The 19,775-nt window shown below is 47.7% G+C and overlaps 1 protein-coding gene across 2 annotated transcripts in view; it reads right to left on the bottom strand.

Moving 5' to 3' along the window:
• ALPK3 (alpha kinase 3) overlaps nucleotides 1–19,775 on the bottom strand; it is a 55,819-nt gene that overhangs the window by 13,442 nt on the left and 22,602 nt on the right. For both annotated transcript variants that reach the window (XM_060617573.3, XM_060617572.3), the window contains 4 exons: nucleotides 3,022–5,050; nucleotides 1,282–1,429; nucleotides 743–870; nucleotides 582–617 (listed from right to left, as the gene is read on the bottom strand). In XM_060617573.3, coding sequence (XP_060473556.3) covers nucleotides 582–617; nucleotides 743–870; nucleotides 1,282–1,429; nucleotides 3,022–5,050 — 2,341 coding nt within the window. The remainder of the gene's footprint in view (nucleotides 1–581; nucleotides 618–742; nucleotides 871–1,281; nucleotides 1,430–3,021; nucleotides 5,051–19,775) is intronic.

Raw genomic sequence — 19,775 nt, forward strand, 5'->3', positions numbered from 1 at the left:
GCCTTCGCAGTCCTGACCCTTAGTGCGTCTCGGACAGAAGCCTCACAGACTCTTCCCCTCATGTTTGGGGAAATGCCTTATAACTTAGGGACGTCACAATCACCAGAGAGCCTACTGAAAATGCAGTTTTCCTGGGTCCTTCCCCAGACGTTACGATTAAGGGTATCTGCGGCAGGGCCCAAGAAACTGAATCGTTAGCAGCCGTGCCGTGTGCATCTGATGCAGGAACCCACAGAGCACCGTGAGAAGCTCTGGGAAGGGAGCAAGCAGGCTAAGGTATGTCCTAGCGGCCAGTCCTGCCCTTGATCAAGGGCTCCGACGTGGGCCAAGGGCACAAGGCTGGATTAATTTCCTGTGCAAGGGCCTCTTAGCCACTCCTCCTCCCCACCCCATCTTCCCCAACCCCCCCTCCTGAGCCCTATCCTAAACTAGGAGGCAAAGGGCAGCTGGTGTGGAGGTAAACTTGGCATTTGGAATGGATCCCGCGTCGTTAAAAGAAGGCCCTCCCTGTGGACCGCAGGGGTGGGGGTGAAGGCCCGCCCGCTCCTCCCCTGGGGTGGGGGGCGGGGGGGGCACCATACCTTCGCCTTCTTCTCTGGAGACGAATCCTGACAACACTGTGGAGAAAAAGAAGAGGAAGCAGCCACCCTTAGGCTGGCTGCCTGCACCGTCTCTACAGAGATGACCGTCGCCCTCCCGCAGGGGACGCACCGGGCCGGGAGCCCGGGAGGGGCGCGCTCACCCTCGGGGCTGAGGCAGAAGTCCGTAGAGGCCGAGCCGTGCTCATTGTGGATGGTGCATCGGTACACGCCGCAGTCCACGGGGGATGCCTGCACGATGGCCAAGGCCGCCGGGCCCTCGTCCCCTGCACTGCAGGGAGGGAGACCCTCCCCGTGAGGACCATGGCCACGCACAGCCCAGGGCCAGACTGTGGTCCCCGGGACCCTCCCACCCTGCCCTCAGACGCTCCCGGGGACTCCGGCACCGAGAGCTCAGGCAGGCGGCCGGACGTGCCGCGGTTAAGAGCTGGGCCTGGGTCACACAGGTCTGGTCCGCAGTCCTGATCCTCGCTAGCTGCGTGACTATGGGCAAGTGACTTAATACTACTGAGCCTCAATTTTCTCCTCTCTGCTAAGGAAATACTAGAACTCCCCCCACCCCCACTGGGTTACTGTGAGCAGAAGATGGGGGGCACAGACCCAAAGTGTGAGGACGATGCCCCACCCTGTTAGCGCCATAACCAGGGAGTCGGTCAGTGGAGGCACTACCCAGCCGGCTCACCTCCTGCCCACCTCGCCCACTGGGCGCTGATCCTTGGCCCAAGTCAAGACGGAGTCACTCAGAATGTTGAAAAACTGACACCAGAGCTTCAGGCTGCCGGAGGCATCAGGAAACTGCTCTACCCGAATCTTCCGGATCACCTGTGGGGCTGAGAGCAGGGGCCCAGTTGAGAGAGACAAGCCACTTCTCCTCGGTTGTGCCCTCGCTGGCCCTACGCCAGCTTCCCTGGCCCTACGCACCTGTCCTGGTGGGACAGGTGAGGGAAAACAGGATTCAGGCTTCCACACAAACACACTGCTTCCTGGTCCCCAGCTGCGTCCCTCCCCTCCTCCCCCCCCCCCCCCCCCGCCCCAATATTGCTCTGACTCCGAATCACACAGCCGAGCTGGAAAGTTCCCACTTCTGTGCCCCTCCCCCAGGCCTGGGGGAGCCTCAGAGCGGAGGACACACACAGCAGTTAGGAGAGGACCCCGCCCTCGTGGGGAGCACAGCATAATGTGCATTCTTGAATCACTGCGTCATATACCTGAAACTCATGTGACGGCGTGTGTCAACTAAAATTACAAAAAAAATTTTTTTTTAAGTTTATTTATTTTGAGAGAGACAGCGTGAGCTGTAGTGGGGAGGGGCAAGAGAAAGAATTCCAAGCAGGCTCCACGGTGTCAGCGTGCAGCCCGACGTGGGGCTTGAACCCACGAACTGGGAGACGGCGACCTGAGCCGAAACCACGAGTTGGACACTGAACCAACCGGGCCACCCAGGCGCCCCAGGTGTCAACTAAAATTTTAAAAAATGAGAAAACAGAAAACAAAATCCATGAGAGATTAAACAGATGAATGGAAAGCAGAAACAGAGAACCCAGATTACCAGAATCGGCAATTGCCACACCAGAATCATGTCCGTACAGAGCCATCAGATGGTAAACGTATTGTGGAGGACGCTATGGCAACTGTCTGTCTGACAGGTGAAAAGGGAGAATTCACTGGAGGGACACTAGCTGGGAAAGCCCACTCAAGAAGAAACAGATTTTACACGAATGGCCTTAATATCTATTAGAGGAACTGAGTTCACTAAAAACAGCAAAGAAACAAAACAAAACACAAAGTTTTTTTCTCAAAAGGCTCTTGTGGCATTAAAAAAAGAGAGAGGGGGGCACCTGGGTGGCTCAGATGGCTCAGCGTCCAACTCCTGATTTCAGCTCAGGTCACGATCTCACGGTTCATGAGTTCGAGCTCCGAGTTGGGCTCCGTGCTGACAGCTCGGAGCCTGCTTGGGATTCCCTCCCTCCCTCTCTCTCTCTGCCCCTCCCCACTTGTGCTCTCTCTCTCTTAAAATAAATAAACTTTTTTAAAAAGAGAGAGAGAGAGAAGAACTTCAATGTGGGCTCTAGGCCCGCCTCTGAATCCCAGCCCCTCCTGCTCAGGACTCATGTGACAATTCTGCACAGAGGGGACGGTGGGGATGTTGGCGCTCCACCTAGAGCACCGTGGGAGCCAGGCCCCATCTGAGGACCTGATTTCTTCTATCCTACTTCCCTCTCGATGGTCCACAGCTGGTGCTATTCCCAATCCCGAGGGGCAGAGCCAGGACAAGAGCGAGGCCTCTAGGACTCCACGACCGGTGGGGTCATTACAGGAGAACACCCTCAGTAACCCCTCTGGGGCTCGTGTTCCCCCCTGCGGGGCGCTCTCCCCGCATCACTCTCCTGGGAGGCCGGCCCCCACCCTCCCCACTGCTCACCTTTTAGCAGTTCTTTGGCTTTCCTGGCTTTGGCCGGGGTGTCCTGCTTGCCTTCCTCCGGGGCCAGCTCTGCGTCCAGGCCGCCGGCCTCCTCGGGCCGCGGCACCTCCAGCATGCCTGCCTTCCTGCCCTGGGTAGGGGAGCGTTTCTCCCGCCCGGGAGTCCCCGGGGACCCGGGCGCGAGGCCCTTCCTGAGCCCCCGGGGGGAGACTGTGGGGCTCTCCCTTTCTTCAGGTTTGGCTGCCTCCCCATCTCCTACCGCTCTGACCTTGGGGAGAAATCTCTTCCTCCGGGCCCCCAGGGCTAGTTCCTCGGGTGTGGCTGCAGGGAGACCTGTCAGAGCCTCCCCTGGGGCCTCCTCCTCTCGGAAGGCTTCCTGGGCCCCTCTGTCTGCTGAGAGTGGTCCCTGACCAGAGGCCGTGTGCCCACCTGCCTCCCCCAGCGGCCCCCCCATGCTGCTCTCCTGGGACGTCCCCAGGAGCCCAGGCCCCTCGAGGGAAACCTCTCCCTCGCCCTCACTGGATCCTTCTGAGGCCAGCCCAGGGCCCTCCTCCTCACCCACCACGATGGCAGGGACGGTGAGGGTGCTGGGCCCAGGGCCCCGGGCTGCGGCCAGGGCCTGGCGGCCGGCCTGCACCTCGCGGTCCAGGAGGCCGGTGAGGCGGCGGGAGGTGCAGGGGCTCAGCATCAGGGTCTGTGCGCTCTGCACGAGATGGTTGTTCTCCACGCGCTCCAGGATGCGCCTGGACGTCCTGGGGCTCAGACCAGCCACTTCTACGTTGGGGACCAGAGTGGGCGAGGGCACCGGAGCCCCGCTGGCAGCCCCCTCCTGGGACTCTGCGCCCCCGCCCCCCGTCTCTGTGCTGGATAGCTTCAGCAGCAGGAGCAAGTAGTTCTTCAGGGAGTCTATGAGGCCAGGGTCGCAGCCGCGGGGTCCTGGGGGCCTCCCCTCCACATCTGGCCCCTGGGCGCAGGCCCCCTCGCTGTCGGCTGCCGCGGTTGCTTGTGGGTGACTCTGGGCGGGGGTCCCTGGCCCCAGGTGCAGTGGCGGGGCTGACCTCAGCAAGGCCTGGTCCCCAGAGGGCGGGAAGGCAGTGGCACTTATGTGCTGAGAGGTCGGAGTGCCGGGCCGTGCCTCCTGAGAGCTCTGGGTCAGGCCCGGCCCCGGGAGAGAGGGCAGAGTGGGCGCCTCTGGGCTCCTGCCAGCCGGAGGACAGCCACCCACATCCACGGACGGCACTGCCCCCGGCTGCTCCTCCTTGGGGCACGGGATGAGACCATCCTCTGGCTTGCCCTTGACCGGGCCCGACCACTCAGGCCCTTGGCATCTCACCCCTCCCCGCTGCTCCAACCCCCCCTGGGGAGGCTGCTGTGCTGGGAGCTTGGGGCCACCTGCTGGGGCACCCGGCACAGCCGTCTCCTCAGATCTGAGCACAAGACCAGGTTCTTCTGGGACAGAGGACCCTTCTGGGGTCTGTTCAAAACACTCAATAATCTGGGGAGACTGCGGACCCTCTGAAGGGGGGCGTTGAGGGGCTCTGGACTGTGGGCTGAGGCTGGTCACGGATCCCTTCTCTGACTGACCTTTTATGGCTGCGGACATGCTCCCCTCTGACCGTGTCCCCTTGTCTTCCTGGATCCTTCTCTCTTCCTGCGTCCTCTCGTCTGCCTGCGTCCTTTCCACCTGCGTTCCTTCCCTTCCCTGTGCCACCACATCCTCCTGGGAACTCCTGGCTGACGCCGTCCTCTCACTGTCTTGTGGCTCAGTGTCCACCTGTGGCTCCCTATCTGCCTGTGTCCTCTGGGTCGTTTGTGTTCTGTCTCCCTGGGTCCTCCTAGCCACCTGCCTCTTCCCGTCCGCCTCTGTATTCTTCTTGCCTCCGGCTTGCTGGTCAGCAGATGTCATCCTCTGATCCACCCGGGTCTCTGTGTCCATGGGCTCGATGACGCCCTGGCTTCTGGAGGAGACCGTACTGGCGCTGTTACTGGCCAGCATGGTAGGAGCCGGCTTTGCCTGGGATTCCGGGACCTGAGCAACACGGACAAAAGCGAGAACTTGGCTACATGTGCCTTAGGATCCCTTTCACCCTGGCCTCCCAGCCTGCTCTGACCTCATCCAGAAGTGCCCTGACGGGAATCCCGCCACCTGCTTCCTCAGGCCTGCTAAGCACACGTGATCAAAGTCCCAAGCCCGCCCACCCCGATCCCTGACGCCAAGAGTCTGGACCACGGAGTATCCAGAATCCAGGTCTCGCTCTGGCCCTTCCCACCTCTCCCCAAAGAAACCTTCCCTGCCTTTCCCGAAAGACCTTGCTCGTGTGTCATCCCACCCCTCACCCCTGCCATTTGGAGGACGGTATCCTCTCTCCGGGGCTTCTGAGCAATCGATCTGCCCCTCTTTTTTGGCACTAACGGCCAGCAAATAGAATTATGGGAAAAATGGGAGGGAGCCAAAGGGTCTCCCCATAGTGGCCTCAGTGACAGCATCCACCATTAACGCTGAGCGAGTGACATCCAGACAGAGGAGGTGAAAGTAATTATGAATGCCACCTGTGGCGGAAAAGTCAGTGAAACATTGTGCTATTGCCCTTTTGAACACCCACTATTCGCAAAGCACTCTGCTAGGTCCCTACTTATTATATACATATTGCCTCACTCCTCACAATATGAAACTGTTGTGAGCATTATTTCCATTTTAGAGATAAGAATACTAATGGCTGAGGGAGAAAGTGATCGTCCACTGTCAGAGAGTGAGCAGGACAGGTTAGCTGAGAAGGCGTGTCTAGCTTCAAATCCCACATTCTCGTCTCTGAGACGAGAATGGTGCCCAAATATAATTGAAGGGTTTCTGGTCTAAACATGGTGGCGTCAGACAGTGATTTGCCTCTTTTCCTCCTGATTACGATCAAAATCAACAAAGTGAACAAGAAAATAAAAGCAAACTTCATGCTGATTCATAGGGGCACAAGTACCCCCATGTCTCTAGCAGCACTTTCAACAATAGCCAAATGATGGAAAGAGCCTAAATGTCCATCAACTGACGAACGGATAAAGAAGATGTGGTTTATATACACGATGGGATACTACTTGGCAATGAGAAAGAGTGAAATCTGGCCATTTGCAGCAACGTGGATGGAACTGAAGGATATTATGCTGAGTGACATAAGTCAGGCAGAGAAGGACAGATATCATACGTTTTCACTCATACGTGGAACTTGAGAAACTTAACAGAAGACCATGGGGGAAGGGACGGGGAAAAAAATAGTTTCAAACAGAGAGGGAGGCAAACCATAAGAAACTCTTAAATACAGAGAACAAACGGAGGGTTTATGGGGGGGGCGAGGGAGAGAGGGTGATGGGCCTTGAGGAGGGCACTTGTTGGGATGAGCACCGGGTGTTGTATGTAAGCGATGAATCACGAGAATCTACCCCCAAAACCAAGAGCACACTGTCTACACAGGGAAAGGAGAGTAGAACACCCCATAGCAGCAATCTCAGACAACACCAGCAAAAACACGCTGCTGAAGCGGAATCCTGAACATCTCTAGGCTCGGAGAATGGCTTTTGCACACACAGGGATTTAAGGAATATCGTTCCCATGAGCCCCGCTGGAGGAAACTACCGGAGAACACATTGCAAACCAAAAGGTGATTAGGGAAAGAACTGGCGGGGAGCATCAAATACTTATTAACCATAGAACCGAGACGAAAACCGGAGGGGTTTAGAGTAACAGAGAAAAATGTGAGTGCTGTATGCCCAGACCCGGCAGAGATTATATAACGAGTACAAAAATGGAAGGAGGAAGAAGGTGAGTGGATAAGCTCCTTGACTGTATCACCTACACAAACCAGGAGCCAAAGGTTTACTCAGAGCTGAAAAACCAGGTGATAGAAATACAGGATTTTTAACTAAACAGAGATAATCACCACAGTAAAATGTGGGGGCTAATACAAGATAGAAAATGACAGGGGAAAAGGGTAATGGAAACACTTTATCATAGCTCATCATAAAAAAATTAAGACACCAGGGAATGCCTGGGTGGCTCAGTCAGTTAAGCATCCAACTTGGGCTCAGGTCATGATCTCGTGGTCCATGGGTTTGAGCCCAGCATCGGGCTCTGTGCTGACAGCTCGGAGCCTGGAGCCTGCTTCTGAGTCTGTGTCTCCCTCTTTCTCTGCCCCTCCCCTGCTCATGCTGTCTCTCTCTGTCTCTCAAAAATAAATAAATGTAAAAATAAGAAAGGAAGGAAGGAAGGAAGGAAGGAAGGAAGGAAGAAAGAAAGAACCTTCAGTTAATTCCTGGTGTTCTAGGAATTAGGAACCACTAATATGGACATGAAAACTATAAAGAAAATGCTAACTTTTCACACAAGACTGATGAGAACAGAGCTTTCATGTTTTTCAGAACAGATTTTATTTTTTGGTAATCTCTACACCCAACATGGGGCCCGAACTCACAACCCCAAGCCCAAAAATCGCACGCTCCACCAGCTGAGCCAGCCAGGTACCCCCAGAGGTTTTGATTAAAGTTATCTTCACTCCCCCATCCCCAAGCCTGATCAGTCCCTGAGTCCCAGTGAACCTACTTCCTCGGTGTCTCAATATCCATCGCCTTCTCTGTCTCCACTGCCGACTGCCTAAACCACGCTGCCAACAATTCTGTCTCGCCTAGACACCTGCAAAGCCTCCTGACTGGCATTCGTGACCCTCGCCTTTGCCTCTGCTCAACACCTACCCTCACTGCAGCCCAAGTGATCTTACCAAAATACAAATCGGATTGTGACACTCCCCTGCTTAAACACCTCTCAAGGGCTTATCATCATTTACAGGATAAAGCCTAAAAGCCCGAGCCTCAAAGAGCAAAAAGTTTAAGAACATTCTGTTGGCCAGGGAAGGGGGAAACAGGTGTCAGCACAGCCTCTACGGACAGTGATTTGGCATCATCGAATAAAACTAAAAACGCTTATACTCTTTTAAATTGCTTTTTAATCTTTATTTGTTTTTGAGAGAGAGAGACAGAGAGCGAGTGGGGGAAGACATAGAATCTAAAGCAGGCTCCAGGCTCTGAGGTGTCAGCACAGAGCCTGACACGGGGCTTGAACTCACGAACCGTGAGATCATGACCTGAGCTGAAGTCGGATGCTTAACCGACTGAGCCACCCACATGCCCCGAAACACTTATACACTTTGACCCAACAGTTCCATTATGAGGAATTTATCCTATAGCTATACAAGATAGATACATAAATGCAGATGGACTTATATACAAGGATATTCACTGCAGCACAGTTTATAACAGCAAAAGACTAGAAATTACCTAAATTCCATCCACACAGAACAGATCCAGTGAATTATGGTACATCCATATTCCAAATAAATAAATATCCAAGTAGAGGGGTGCCTGGGTGGTTCAGACAGTTGAGTGTCTGACTTCTCGTTTCAGCTCAAGTCATGATCTGGCAGTTCATGGGTTCAAGCCCCACATGGGGCCCTATGCTGTCAGTGCGGAGCCTGCTTTGGACCCTCAGTCCCCCTCTCTCTGCCCCTCCCCTGCTTGTGCTGTCTCAAAAATAAATAAACATTTTTTAAAAAACAAAAAAATATGGGCATCTGGATGGCTCAGTCGGTTAAGCATCTGACTCTTGGTTTCAGCTCAGGTCATGATCTCACGGTTTGTGAGTCTGAGTCCCACATTGGGCTCTGTGCTGACAGTGCAGAACTTGCTTGGGATTCTCTCTCTCTGCCCCTTCCCTGCTATGCGCTCTCTCTCTCTCTCTCTCTCTTTCCTTTTCCCTTTCCCTCTCTCTCTCCCCCTCTCCCTCTCTCGAAATAAATAAACTTAAATAAATAAATAAATAAATAAATAAATAAATAAATAAACAAATAGGAAAGGAAGGTGTGGACAGAAGGTACAATATGCAATCTTTTTGCAGCAAATATACAGACACACACATATTTTTAAATGCATAGAAAATAGTTCTGGAAGGATGCCCAAGAAACCGGTTCTGGCAACTGACTTCGGGAAGAGGAACAGGTGGGGGCTGGGGTGGCGAGGCAGGGAATTGAGGAAAACCATATTCTCCATATACCTTTTCCACTTTTAAAATTTTATACCATGTGCACATGACACGTATTTCAGCAATTTTCAATTTAAAGCCAAAATAAGTAAATAAAACCTCGCGTGATCAACGATGCCCCTCCTTCCGCAAGGATCCCATCTCTCTCTGGGTTCATCTCTTGGGTCTCTCTGCCCAACACCAAGTTACTGTACTGACTACAGGGTGGTTTTGTAACTACTTTGTGTATTTGTTCTCTAGGGGACAGTCTCAGCCTTTTCCTCACTCACCTGAAGGACTTCTCATCCTTGAAGTTTCTTCTCTTCTTTGAAGACTGCGAGTTCCCTCCTTCACCTCACCCCACCCTCCAAAAAGTTAGTGGCTTCCTACCCTAAGCACCCATGGCAAATGTACCTAATTTATCAGTATGCCCTCATTCTGCGTCGTAGTTGTTTGTTTCATGCATGTGTCACCTGCTAATGTGTAAACTCTTCCCCTCTGAAGAGGTGGACCCAGCAGTGTCTCAGAGTTAGAGACTTGGTGCTCAGTAACTATATGATGAATGATCAGTTGGATACTTTCTGGACACTTCTGCAAAAGCTGACCTCTCTAAACACTGTGGGGTATGTGTGTGTGTGTGTGTGTGTGTGTGTGTGTGTGTGTGTGTCTACATTTGGAACTATGTGGAGATACAAGGACTGTTGTGTATTCCTTTAAAATAACCACTGTGTGAGCAGTGGCGAACCCAGCTGGTTCTGTGTGAGCTTCTTCACCACAAAGAACATCCGTAGGTTTAATTTTCCATCCTTACTGTCTTCCTCATAAATTCTCAGAGATTAAGGACTCAGTCTGATTCTCCTTTTCATCCTGCACAGACTCAAGCACATAGGAGTATCCAGGAATCAACCACTGACTGAGAAGTACTATAGATTCTAACCCTCAAGAAGGGGCGTGGCCCTGGAGCGATGGTTTGGGGAAGCCAAGGGCGGCGGGGAGGGGCGCAGAGCAAAACCAGAAGGTTAACAGGAATGGTGAGGGCAGTGCCTAGGATCTGGAATCTCCTTCTCCTGAAACCCAGACCCAGAGCTGATACTGAGGTTTCATCATTTTTAAACGTTTGGTAGAACTGCCAGTAAAACTATCTGGCCCTAACAATTTCTTTTTTGGAAGATTTTTGACTACAAATTTTATTTCTGTAACAGTTGTAGGGTTATTCAAGTTGTCTCATTGTTTGCATGAGTTTTGGTAGTTTGTGGTTTTTAAAGAACGGGTCTATTGCATCTAAGTTTTTGAACTCTGTGCACAGTTTTTCATAGTAGCCCTTTATTATCTTTTTAATAGCTGCAGGGTCTCTCGTGATACCACCTGTCATTCTTTGATTATTACTATTATTATTATTATTATTATTATTATTATTATTAGAGAGAGCGAACACAAGCAAGCCTGGGAGAGGTGCAGACGGAAAGAGAGAGAGAACCTCAAGCAGGCTCCAAGCTCAGTATAGAGCATGCCACGGGGCTCAATCCCACATCCCTGGGATCATGACCTGAGTCGAAATCAAGAATCGGACGCTCAACCCGACTGAGCCACCCAGGCATCCTGACCTTTCATTCTTTTTTTAAAAAAAATCTTTACTGAGGTATTAATTGACAAAAATGCTATAATTTAAGGTGTACAGCTTATTGTTTTGATACACCTACATACAGCGAAAGGATCACCAGTCAATCAGGCCTTTCTTTCATTCTTGGTGCTGGTCATTTGTGTCTTCTCCCATTTTTTTTCTTTGTGAGTCTTGCTAGAAGTTTATCAATATTACTGATTTTTTTTTTCAAATAACCAGATTTTGGTTTAATTTATTTTCTCCACAGCTTTTCTGTTTTCAATGTCATCATTTTTCTGCTCTTTTCTTTATTATCTCTTTCCTTCTTGTTTCGGGTTTACTTTAATCTTCTCTTTCTAGTTTCTCAACATGGGAGTTTAGATTTTGACTTTAGACCTTTCTTCTTTTCTAATATAAATATTTAATGCTATAAATTTTCCTCAAAACACTGATTTAGTGGCATCCAAAATTTTGATGTGTTGTATTTTCGTTTTGATTCAGTTAAAAATATTTTCCAGGGTGCCTGGGTGGCTTAGTCAGTTAAGTTTCCGACTCTGACTCAGGTCATGAGCTCACAGTTTGTGGGTTCGAGCCTTGAATTGGGGTCTGTGCTGACAGCTCAGAGCCTGAAGCCTGCTTTGGATTCTGTGTCTCCCTCTCTTTCTGTCCCTCCCCAGCTCATGCACATGCACTCTCTCTCTCTCTCTCTCTCTCTCAAAAATAAATAAACATTAAAAAAAATGTTTGATATTTTCCAATTGTCCTTAAGACTTTCCGCTTTGCTGTGAGAGTGTATCATAAATATTTTAAAGTGTTTGGAGACTTTCCTATTATCTTTCTGTCCTTGATTTGTAACTTAATTCCATTTTGGTCAGAGAACATACTTTGTATGATTTCAATTATTTTATATTTGTTAAGGTTTGTTGATGATCCAGGATATGATCTACTTTGGTAAATGTTTTACATTCACTTGAAAAGCATGAGTATTCTGTTGTCACATGGAGTATTCTAGGAGTCTGTTAAACCCAGTTGGTTGATAATGCTGTTCAGCCTCTTTTCTATTCTTATTCTTACGGATTTTCTGTCTACTGTGATTACTGAGAGAATGTTTAAGTTTCCAACTGTAATGGCTGATTTGTTTGTTTTTCCTTCCAGCTCTTCATATATTTGGAAGCTCTGTTGTTAGAGGCAAACACATGTTTTTAAATTATGTTTTCTTGAATGGACCTTTTTCTCATTATGTAATTCACTATTTTGCCCCAGTAATTTTCTTTGTTCTGGAGTCTATTTTGTCTGAAATTAATATGGTCACTCCAGTTTTCAACTGATTACTGTTTGTGTAGTGTATATTTTCTATTTTTTTACTTTTGACTTGCCTATATCATCATAATTGAAGTCAATTTCTTATAAAAAGCATAGAGCTGGGAATGTTTTCGACCCATTCTCCCAATGTCTTTGTGTGTTTAGACCACTTATATTTAATGTAATTAGTTATATGTTTGCATTTAGGTCAACTATGTTATTATTTGTTTTCTATTTGTTTCCACTGTTCTTTCCTTCCTTTGTTTCCCCCTTCCTATCTTCTTTTAGATTATTTGAACATTTTTAGTATTCCACTTTAATTTCTATACTGTGAAATTTTTTTTTTTTTTAAGTAGGCTCCATGCCAAGCATGGAGCCCAATACAGGGCATGAACTCACAACCCTGAGATCAAGACCTGAGCTGAGGTCGAGAGTCAGATGCTCAACCAACTGAGCCAGTCAGGCACCTCTATTGTGGTTTTTACTATATTTCTTTGTACTGTACTTTAATTGCTGCCCTAAGGCTAACAATATATATACTTAACTTCTCAGAGACTAGAGTCAGTATTTTACCTCTTCAAGTGAGATGTAGTGATTTTGCCACCATATAGGTCCCTTACTTCTCCTGTTTCTGTTGTATGTCTACCCAGACATTTAGCATTTCTGTTATTCTTCTTTCTTTCCTGATGATACACGTTCCCTTCTGGTATCGTTTCCCTTCCATAGGAAAAATGTACTTTAGCAATTCTTTTAGAACAGGTCTGTCAGTGAGTTAGTCTTGTAGCTTTCTCTTATCTGGTACTCTTTACTTCACCTCCAATACTGAAAGACATTTTGACTGAATGTAGACTTATAGAATGAAAGTCTTCTCATTCAGCAGGTCTATTATTCCACTTCCTTTTGACCTCCATGGTTCCTAATGAGAAATCTGTAGTCATTTCAACCATTGTTCCCCTATAAATAATGTGTTTTCATTGATTACTTTCAAGATTTTTGCATTGTCTTCACTTCTCAGCAATCTGATTACTGTTTCTTAGCAGGGAATTCCATGGGCATATCTTTTTTTTTTAATGTTTATTTATTTTTGAAGGAAAGAGAGACAGAGTGTGAGTGGGGGAGGGGCAGAGAAAGAGGGAGACACATAATCCGAAGCAGGCTCCAGGCTCTGAGCTGTCAGCACAGAGCCTGACATGGGGCTTGAACTCACAAACTGCAAGATCATGGTCTGAACCAAAGTTGGACGCTCAACCAACTGAGCCACCCAGGCGCCCCTGCGGGCATACCTTATTTGGGATTAGCTGAACTTCTTGTCTGTAGATTTGTGTCTTTTGCCAAATTTGGGAAGTTCTCAACCATTTTTTATTCTATTTTTTTTTTTTTTTTTTTTATGTACCACACTTTCTTCTCTCCTTGGTTTCCAATGACACAAACATTAGATGTTTTGATATTGTACCACAGGTCCCTGAAGCTCTATTTATTTCTTTTTCCTATCTTTTCCCCCGCTCTGTTATTCACATTAAATAATTTCTGTTGATGTATCTTCAAGGTCACTGACCTTTTCCTGTCATCTTCACTCTGCTATTATGCCCAGCCAGGAAGTGTCTTCATTTCAGTTATTGCACTTTTCTGCTCTGAAATCAAAATTTGGTTCTTTGTACCCTGTATTTCTTTGCAGAGACTTCCTATGTTTCCATTTATTTCCAGAGTATTTACCCTTACATTTTGTCACATTTTTATAGTAGCTGATTTTAAGTCAGATAATTCCAACAGTGCTGCCATCTTGACATTGGCATTCTGTAACTCTCTTTTCCCAGGCAAGGTGAGATTTCCAGGCTTTTCATAGGCCAAGTAATTTTCATTGTATCCTAGGCATTTTGAATATCATGAGACGCTGGTTCTTATATAAACCCTATGGATAATGTTAATATTTGTGTCTTATCAGATGATCAATCTACTTGGTTGTGTTCAGGCTGCAAGTTCCATTCAGCCTTTTGAAGTTCTAGTGTCAATGCCAGTTCCATTTATCAAAGCCTTTGCAGAGCTATTCAGATCTATCTGGTGGGTATGCCACCCAGTGGCCGGTCTGGGATTTGAATGATAGTTTTTTAGTTCCACTGTCAAACTTTTTGATACACGGGCCAAAACTAGATCCATGCATGCACGAATAGCTTGGGAACAAGCCCAGGAACTTATAAACAGCTTAAGAAGTCACTTCCCAAATGTTCCTTCTCCATGATTTCCCCTGTACTTCCTGGGTCCATAGGGCCCCCTTTTTCAGCCTTCTGGCCAGATAGCTGGGGCTTCATTTTCTCCTCTCTGTCACATATTTGCACAAAGGAACCTGTGTCCTAGGCCAGGAAGAGACTCAAAAGAGAGCAAGAGGGAGAGCGAGAGAGAAAGCAACAGAAATTCATCCTACCCTCTTGGGGACCACAGCTTCTCTGAATAAAGGAAAGATTCCCCTCCCTCAAAGTTTGACACCTATGGCCTCTTACTGTCACTACCAGCAGATTCCTTTCCTATTCCTCAAGCCTGATCTCGAGTAGAGGGCTTCTCCTAAAGTAAAGCTGATGCTTACTTCTGAGCTTCTGATTGCATTAAGACCAGGCCAGAGAATAGTCGACTTAAGAAACAAACGAACAATCAAACAAAACAGTAAACATTGCTGGTTCTGGGGTACTTTGAATTCTGGTCTTCTTCCCCAATCTACCTGCTCCTGTTTGCTTATCAAAGGCATCAAATGGTCCCACCATGCATTCTGTCCAAGTTGTTAGCTGTATTCAAGGGGAGACACGGGGTGAGTGTCTTTGCTCTGTCTCATTCAGAACTGGAAGTGCTATACCCATAACAACTAGCTTCATACTAGTCATTGTATTTTTCAGTTCTGGATTTCTAGTTGGTTGGTTTTTAAGTCTATGCCACTTTTTAAAGTTTCTAGTTCTCTGAAATTTTCAATCTTGTTTTTTTTTTTTTTTTTACCTTCTTTGAATACGGGAAAAAGAGTTTTAGTTTTATAGCTCATGTCTAATAATTCCAAACGTTAGAAAAGTTGGAACCCCCATGGACACATTATATTATCTGCTGGTTTTGCTACTTCTTTTTCACATTTTCCTCTCTTGGTGTGCCTGCTTATCTTCATTTGGAGGCCAAGTGTTAATTTTTTTAACATTCATTCATTTTTGAGAGTGAGAGAGACAATGCATGAGCAGGGGAGAGGCAGACAGCAAGGGAGACACAGAATCAGAAACAGGCTCCAGGCTCCGAGCTGTCAGCACAGAGTCCGACGCAGGGCTCGAACTCACAGACCGCGAGATCATGGCCTGAGCTGAAGTTGGACTCTTAACCGACTGAGCCACCCAGGCGCCCCAGTTGCCAAATATTATATTTGAAGTGCTTTTTAAAAATAATTAGAGGCCAGGGGCGCCTGGATGGCTCAGCCAGTTAAGCATCTGACTCTTGATTTTGGCTTAGGTCATGCTCTCACAGCTTGTGGGATTGAGCCCCGTGTAGGGCTGCACACTGATGGCACAGAGCCTGCTTGGGATTCTCTCTCCTTCTCTCTCTGCCCCTCCCCTGCTTGTGCTCGCTCTCTCTCAAAATAAATAAATGAACTTTAAAAAATACTTTGAGTCTTAAAGTGATACTATCGTCCTCCAGATGATTTTCGCTTCTTCCAGGTGCTTGAAGGCACCAGGTGTCTTGAATCACCTTAACCTAACTTCAGGGATTGGGATATGTGTTTGTCACCTGAGTAACTTAGAGCTAAACCTCAATCCCTGTGTGGGTAATTTACTTCTGGCTCACTATTCCTTCAGGGTCCCAACCCAAAGACCAGGGGGTTGACCAGGGCTACTACTCTTGAGACCACAGATGCCAACCTTTGTGTCCCTAGTCCCATAAGGCTGTGTCTAAAACACTGCTGAGTCTCTCATTCTCCTCTCCTGGAGTGGCAAACAGCTGCTATGACAAACACTGGGTTTGTCACCATTCTGGATTTCCATTTTGTCCCATATCCTGGGCTGCTAACCCTTCACTTTGTCCTTTACTTGCTGTCCTCTGTAGGGAAATTGGTCTGAACTAGCTAACCTAGCACTACTGGAAGCTGATATTCAATAAATGTTAGTTCCCCCTCCTTTCCGTCTCATGCTCGAGCCTAGGTGATGTTACAGTTCGTGCTAAACCAACCAAAGCAGAATACAAGACATAGAAGAGAAGAAAAAGTGTTGAGACGCTTTGAAAGCATCTGGGCATTAAGACTAGGACAGGAAGGGCTGCATTCCTGGGCTAGCCCACCATCTTACTTTTGCTTCATGCTCCCTGTCCTTCCCAGAATGGCTTCCTTCCTCTCTCCCACCTATCTGAACTCTTTCAACCTGGGGATATCATAGACACTCTTCCAGATCAGAAAAATTCTAGCTGATGCTTTTCTACTATGGTATTTCCAGCAATGAATCCTGTACATGCTGCCAACCAGCCTGGCCACGTCCCAGATGCCTTCCCTGGTCCTACTTCACCCTCCTTCCCTGGAAACCTACTGCAGTAACCATTCACCACACCCTCTGTCCTTGTGGTTTGGTGTAAGTCTAATGCCCTCGATTCACCAGATAATTCCTTGAGGCAAGGATCATGCCCCTCCTCAAGTCCCCCCTCTCAGAAAATACTTGTATTCACGTATTCTCTGAAAACCAAAGATGCCTGATTATGGGAGGGGAGTTTCCAAATCTCGGTATGATCATCCCCAAGTCTGAGATCGCAAGACGTTCAGCAGCGCTCTCCCACGTCTACACTGTCCCCTCCAAAGACCTGGGAAGATGGGGCATTCCACCATGTCCCCACACTCTAGTACCTCAGCTCCAGAGATCTAAGCCAGTCTCAGAGAAGATCTCAGGTTAGGGCACTAACAAGCAGCCTTTGAGGATACTGGAGGCCAGTTCCCACTCATTAAGTACCTTCAGGGAAGATTGCTTCTGCCTGGGGAAAGAGCTGTCTACACAGCATTACTGGGCTTAGGGGCAGGGGAGCATGATGTCTAGACATTCTTAACAACCCAAGAGGCCTCAGTCCCAGCACCTGCTCCTCATCCATATCCAATATGGAAGCCCCATCTAAACTGTCGGATATGTCCCCTATCTCCAGGAAAGGAAATCAAGACAAAGAAGGGGAGCAGTGGCATCAGAGCCCTGAGTCAAGATCCTTCAAGCACTAACCCTAACAAGAGACATGCTGAGCCCGTATGAAGGAAGCATCAGAACTTAAAAAGAGGTATGAAAGAGGCTTGAATAGTGGAAAGGAATACCATGCCGTCAGGTGAGAAAGCTAAATATTAAGATATGGATTTTTCCAAATTAATTCTTATACTTACTATAATCCCAATCAGAATACCAATGATATAGAGACAGAAAGCACGTTAGTGGTTGCCTGGGTCTGGGGGTAGGGACACGGGTAAGCTGCAAAAAGGAACAGGGATCTTTTTGGGCTGATGGAAATGTTCGAAAATGGGATTGTGGTAATGCCTGCATAACTGTAAGTTGTGTGTATTAAATTGCACAGTTGAACTAGGTGAATGTTATAGTATATATATGACATCCCAATAATGCTGATTAAAATATATATCTAGCAAGTTTTACTAAAAGATCGTTCCAAATGCAAATTGCACTTCCGTTTTCCAAGATTTAACAGGCTTTTGATCTTGTTAAAAACAGCTTACCACTTTTTAAAATGTGATTTAAAAAAAAAAAAAGAAAGGTAAATATAGAGGTACCAAAAAACTGGTATGTGGGAATTTAAAGAATTTCAAATAGTGATTCTATAGTTTTCCTAGAGGAATGAACAAGAGAGAATAGCTAAGAAAATTTTAAAAGAAGTCTAAGAGGGTTGCTTTGCCAGAAATTAAAGCTACGATCATTCAAACAAGGCCATTCTGTTGTAAGAATCAACAAACACATTAACAGATTAGGATGAGTATATATACAGGAACTAAAATCGGCCTTAATGTGTATAAAAATTAGTATGTAAAGAAAGAATCACAAACTAATAGCTAAGAATTAAATATTCCACAAATGATACTGGGGGAATTACCTACTGGCTAACTAAAAATCGAGCTGGAAACTGATGCTATGTTATATACTCAAATCAATTCCGGGTTAATTTAAAAGTCAAATGAAGACATTCAAAAAACAAAAAATTACTTGAAATGTCGACGAATACTTAATGAACCTTAGAACAGGGAAGGAATGCATAACCTATGAAAGAAATGGTTAAAATATCCATATTGTGGCACATTATTGCAACCATTAAAGTTTTCTGGATAATTTTTAGAAACCATGAGAAGATGCTCATGAAATACTGAGAAGTGAAGAAACCAGGTTATAAAACTGACTCAGAAGAACAGCACACATTACATTTTAAAAACAATAAACCTACATATACAGAAAGGTTGGTACATACACCAAGAGGCTTCTGGGTGCTGGAACTATAGGTGAATTGTTACTTTCTCCATCAAACTTGTAGGGTTCCCCCCTCCCCATATTTTTCACCATGACCATGGGTTTCTTTCATAATCAGAAAAATAAGGGTTTTTTTTTTTTAAGACTTGGGAGAATAAGAATATGAAAAAACATGGGGCGCCTGGGTGGCTCAGTCGGTTAAGCAACCGACTTTGGCTCAGGTCACGATCTTGAGGTTCATGGATTTGAGCCCCGCATGGGGTTCTGTGCAGACAGCTCGGAGCCTGGAGCCTGCTTGGGATTCTGTGTCTCCCTCTCTCTCTCTCTCTCTGCCCCTCCCCAGCTCATGCTCTCTCTCTCTCTCTCAAAAATAAACACACATAAAAACAAACAAAAAGAATATGAAAAAACAATCAAATTCGGCCACTAAAAAGCAGCAGGTTCAACATGCACATAGATGTTAAATGTGTTTCTCACATGTGTGATCTATTTCACAAATTTTTAAAGCACAGAAGAATGAAAGGCACACAAGCATTTTGTGGGAACAGTGGGACTGGTGCACCTGTCCCTCCTGAGAGGCAAGGAGGGCCCTGCCAGGAGGTGCAGCCCGGCTGTGGCGTCCCCACCCCTGTGGGCGGGGAGGCCACCTTCACTCAGACTTGGCTGCGGGCCTGGTCACTTCCCAAATGAGCTCCCTCGGGGCCCCTGAGGGCCATCCCTGCAGCAAGGCCCTCCTGTCCAGCCTGAGGACTGTCAGGCACACAGAGTAGCCCTGGCTGGGCCACTAGAAAGTCACCACACCGGCTGCCAACATCTCCAGAGACCAAGCATGAGGGATGAGTCATGAACAGACTGAGTCTAGTTTGAGGTTCACTCCACCCCAAACCCTCTGAACTACTGTCCCCACGGACTCACTCAGCACCACTGAAAGAAAACCAGTTCCCCTGATCACCCTTAAAACTGATCTCTCCCTGGGGTGCCTGGGTGATTCAGTCTATTGGGCATCTGACTCTCGATTTCAGCTCAGGTCATGATCTCACGCTTCATGAGTTCGAGCACGAGTCAGGCTCTGTGCTGACAGCATAGAGCCTGCTTGAGATTCTCTCTCTCCCTCTCTCTCTGCCCCTCCCATGCACTCTCTCTCTCTCAAAATAAATAAATAACTTAAAAAAAAAAACAACCTGTCTCTCCCTCCTTTCCCGATGGAAGTTCTCTCCATGGGATAGGCAGCCCCCCCAACCCCGTTGTCCGTGAAGCACCCCTTCCCTGTGCCCTCCATGAGGTCTGGGGGCAGGTGGCTTGTCCCTTCTGTCGTCTGCCCTGGCTTTTGAAACGCCCTTCCTTTCTGCCA

The sequence above is a fragment of the Panthera onca genome, chromosome B3 (assembly GCF_046562875.1).
Source record: "Panthera onca isolate mPanOnc1 chromosome B3, mPanOnc1 haplotype 2, whole genome shotgun sequence".
Classification (NCBI taxonomy): domain Eukaryota; kingdom Metazoa; phylum Chordata; class Mammalia; order Carnivora; family Felidae; genus Panthera; species Panthera onca.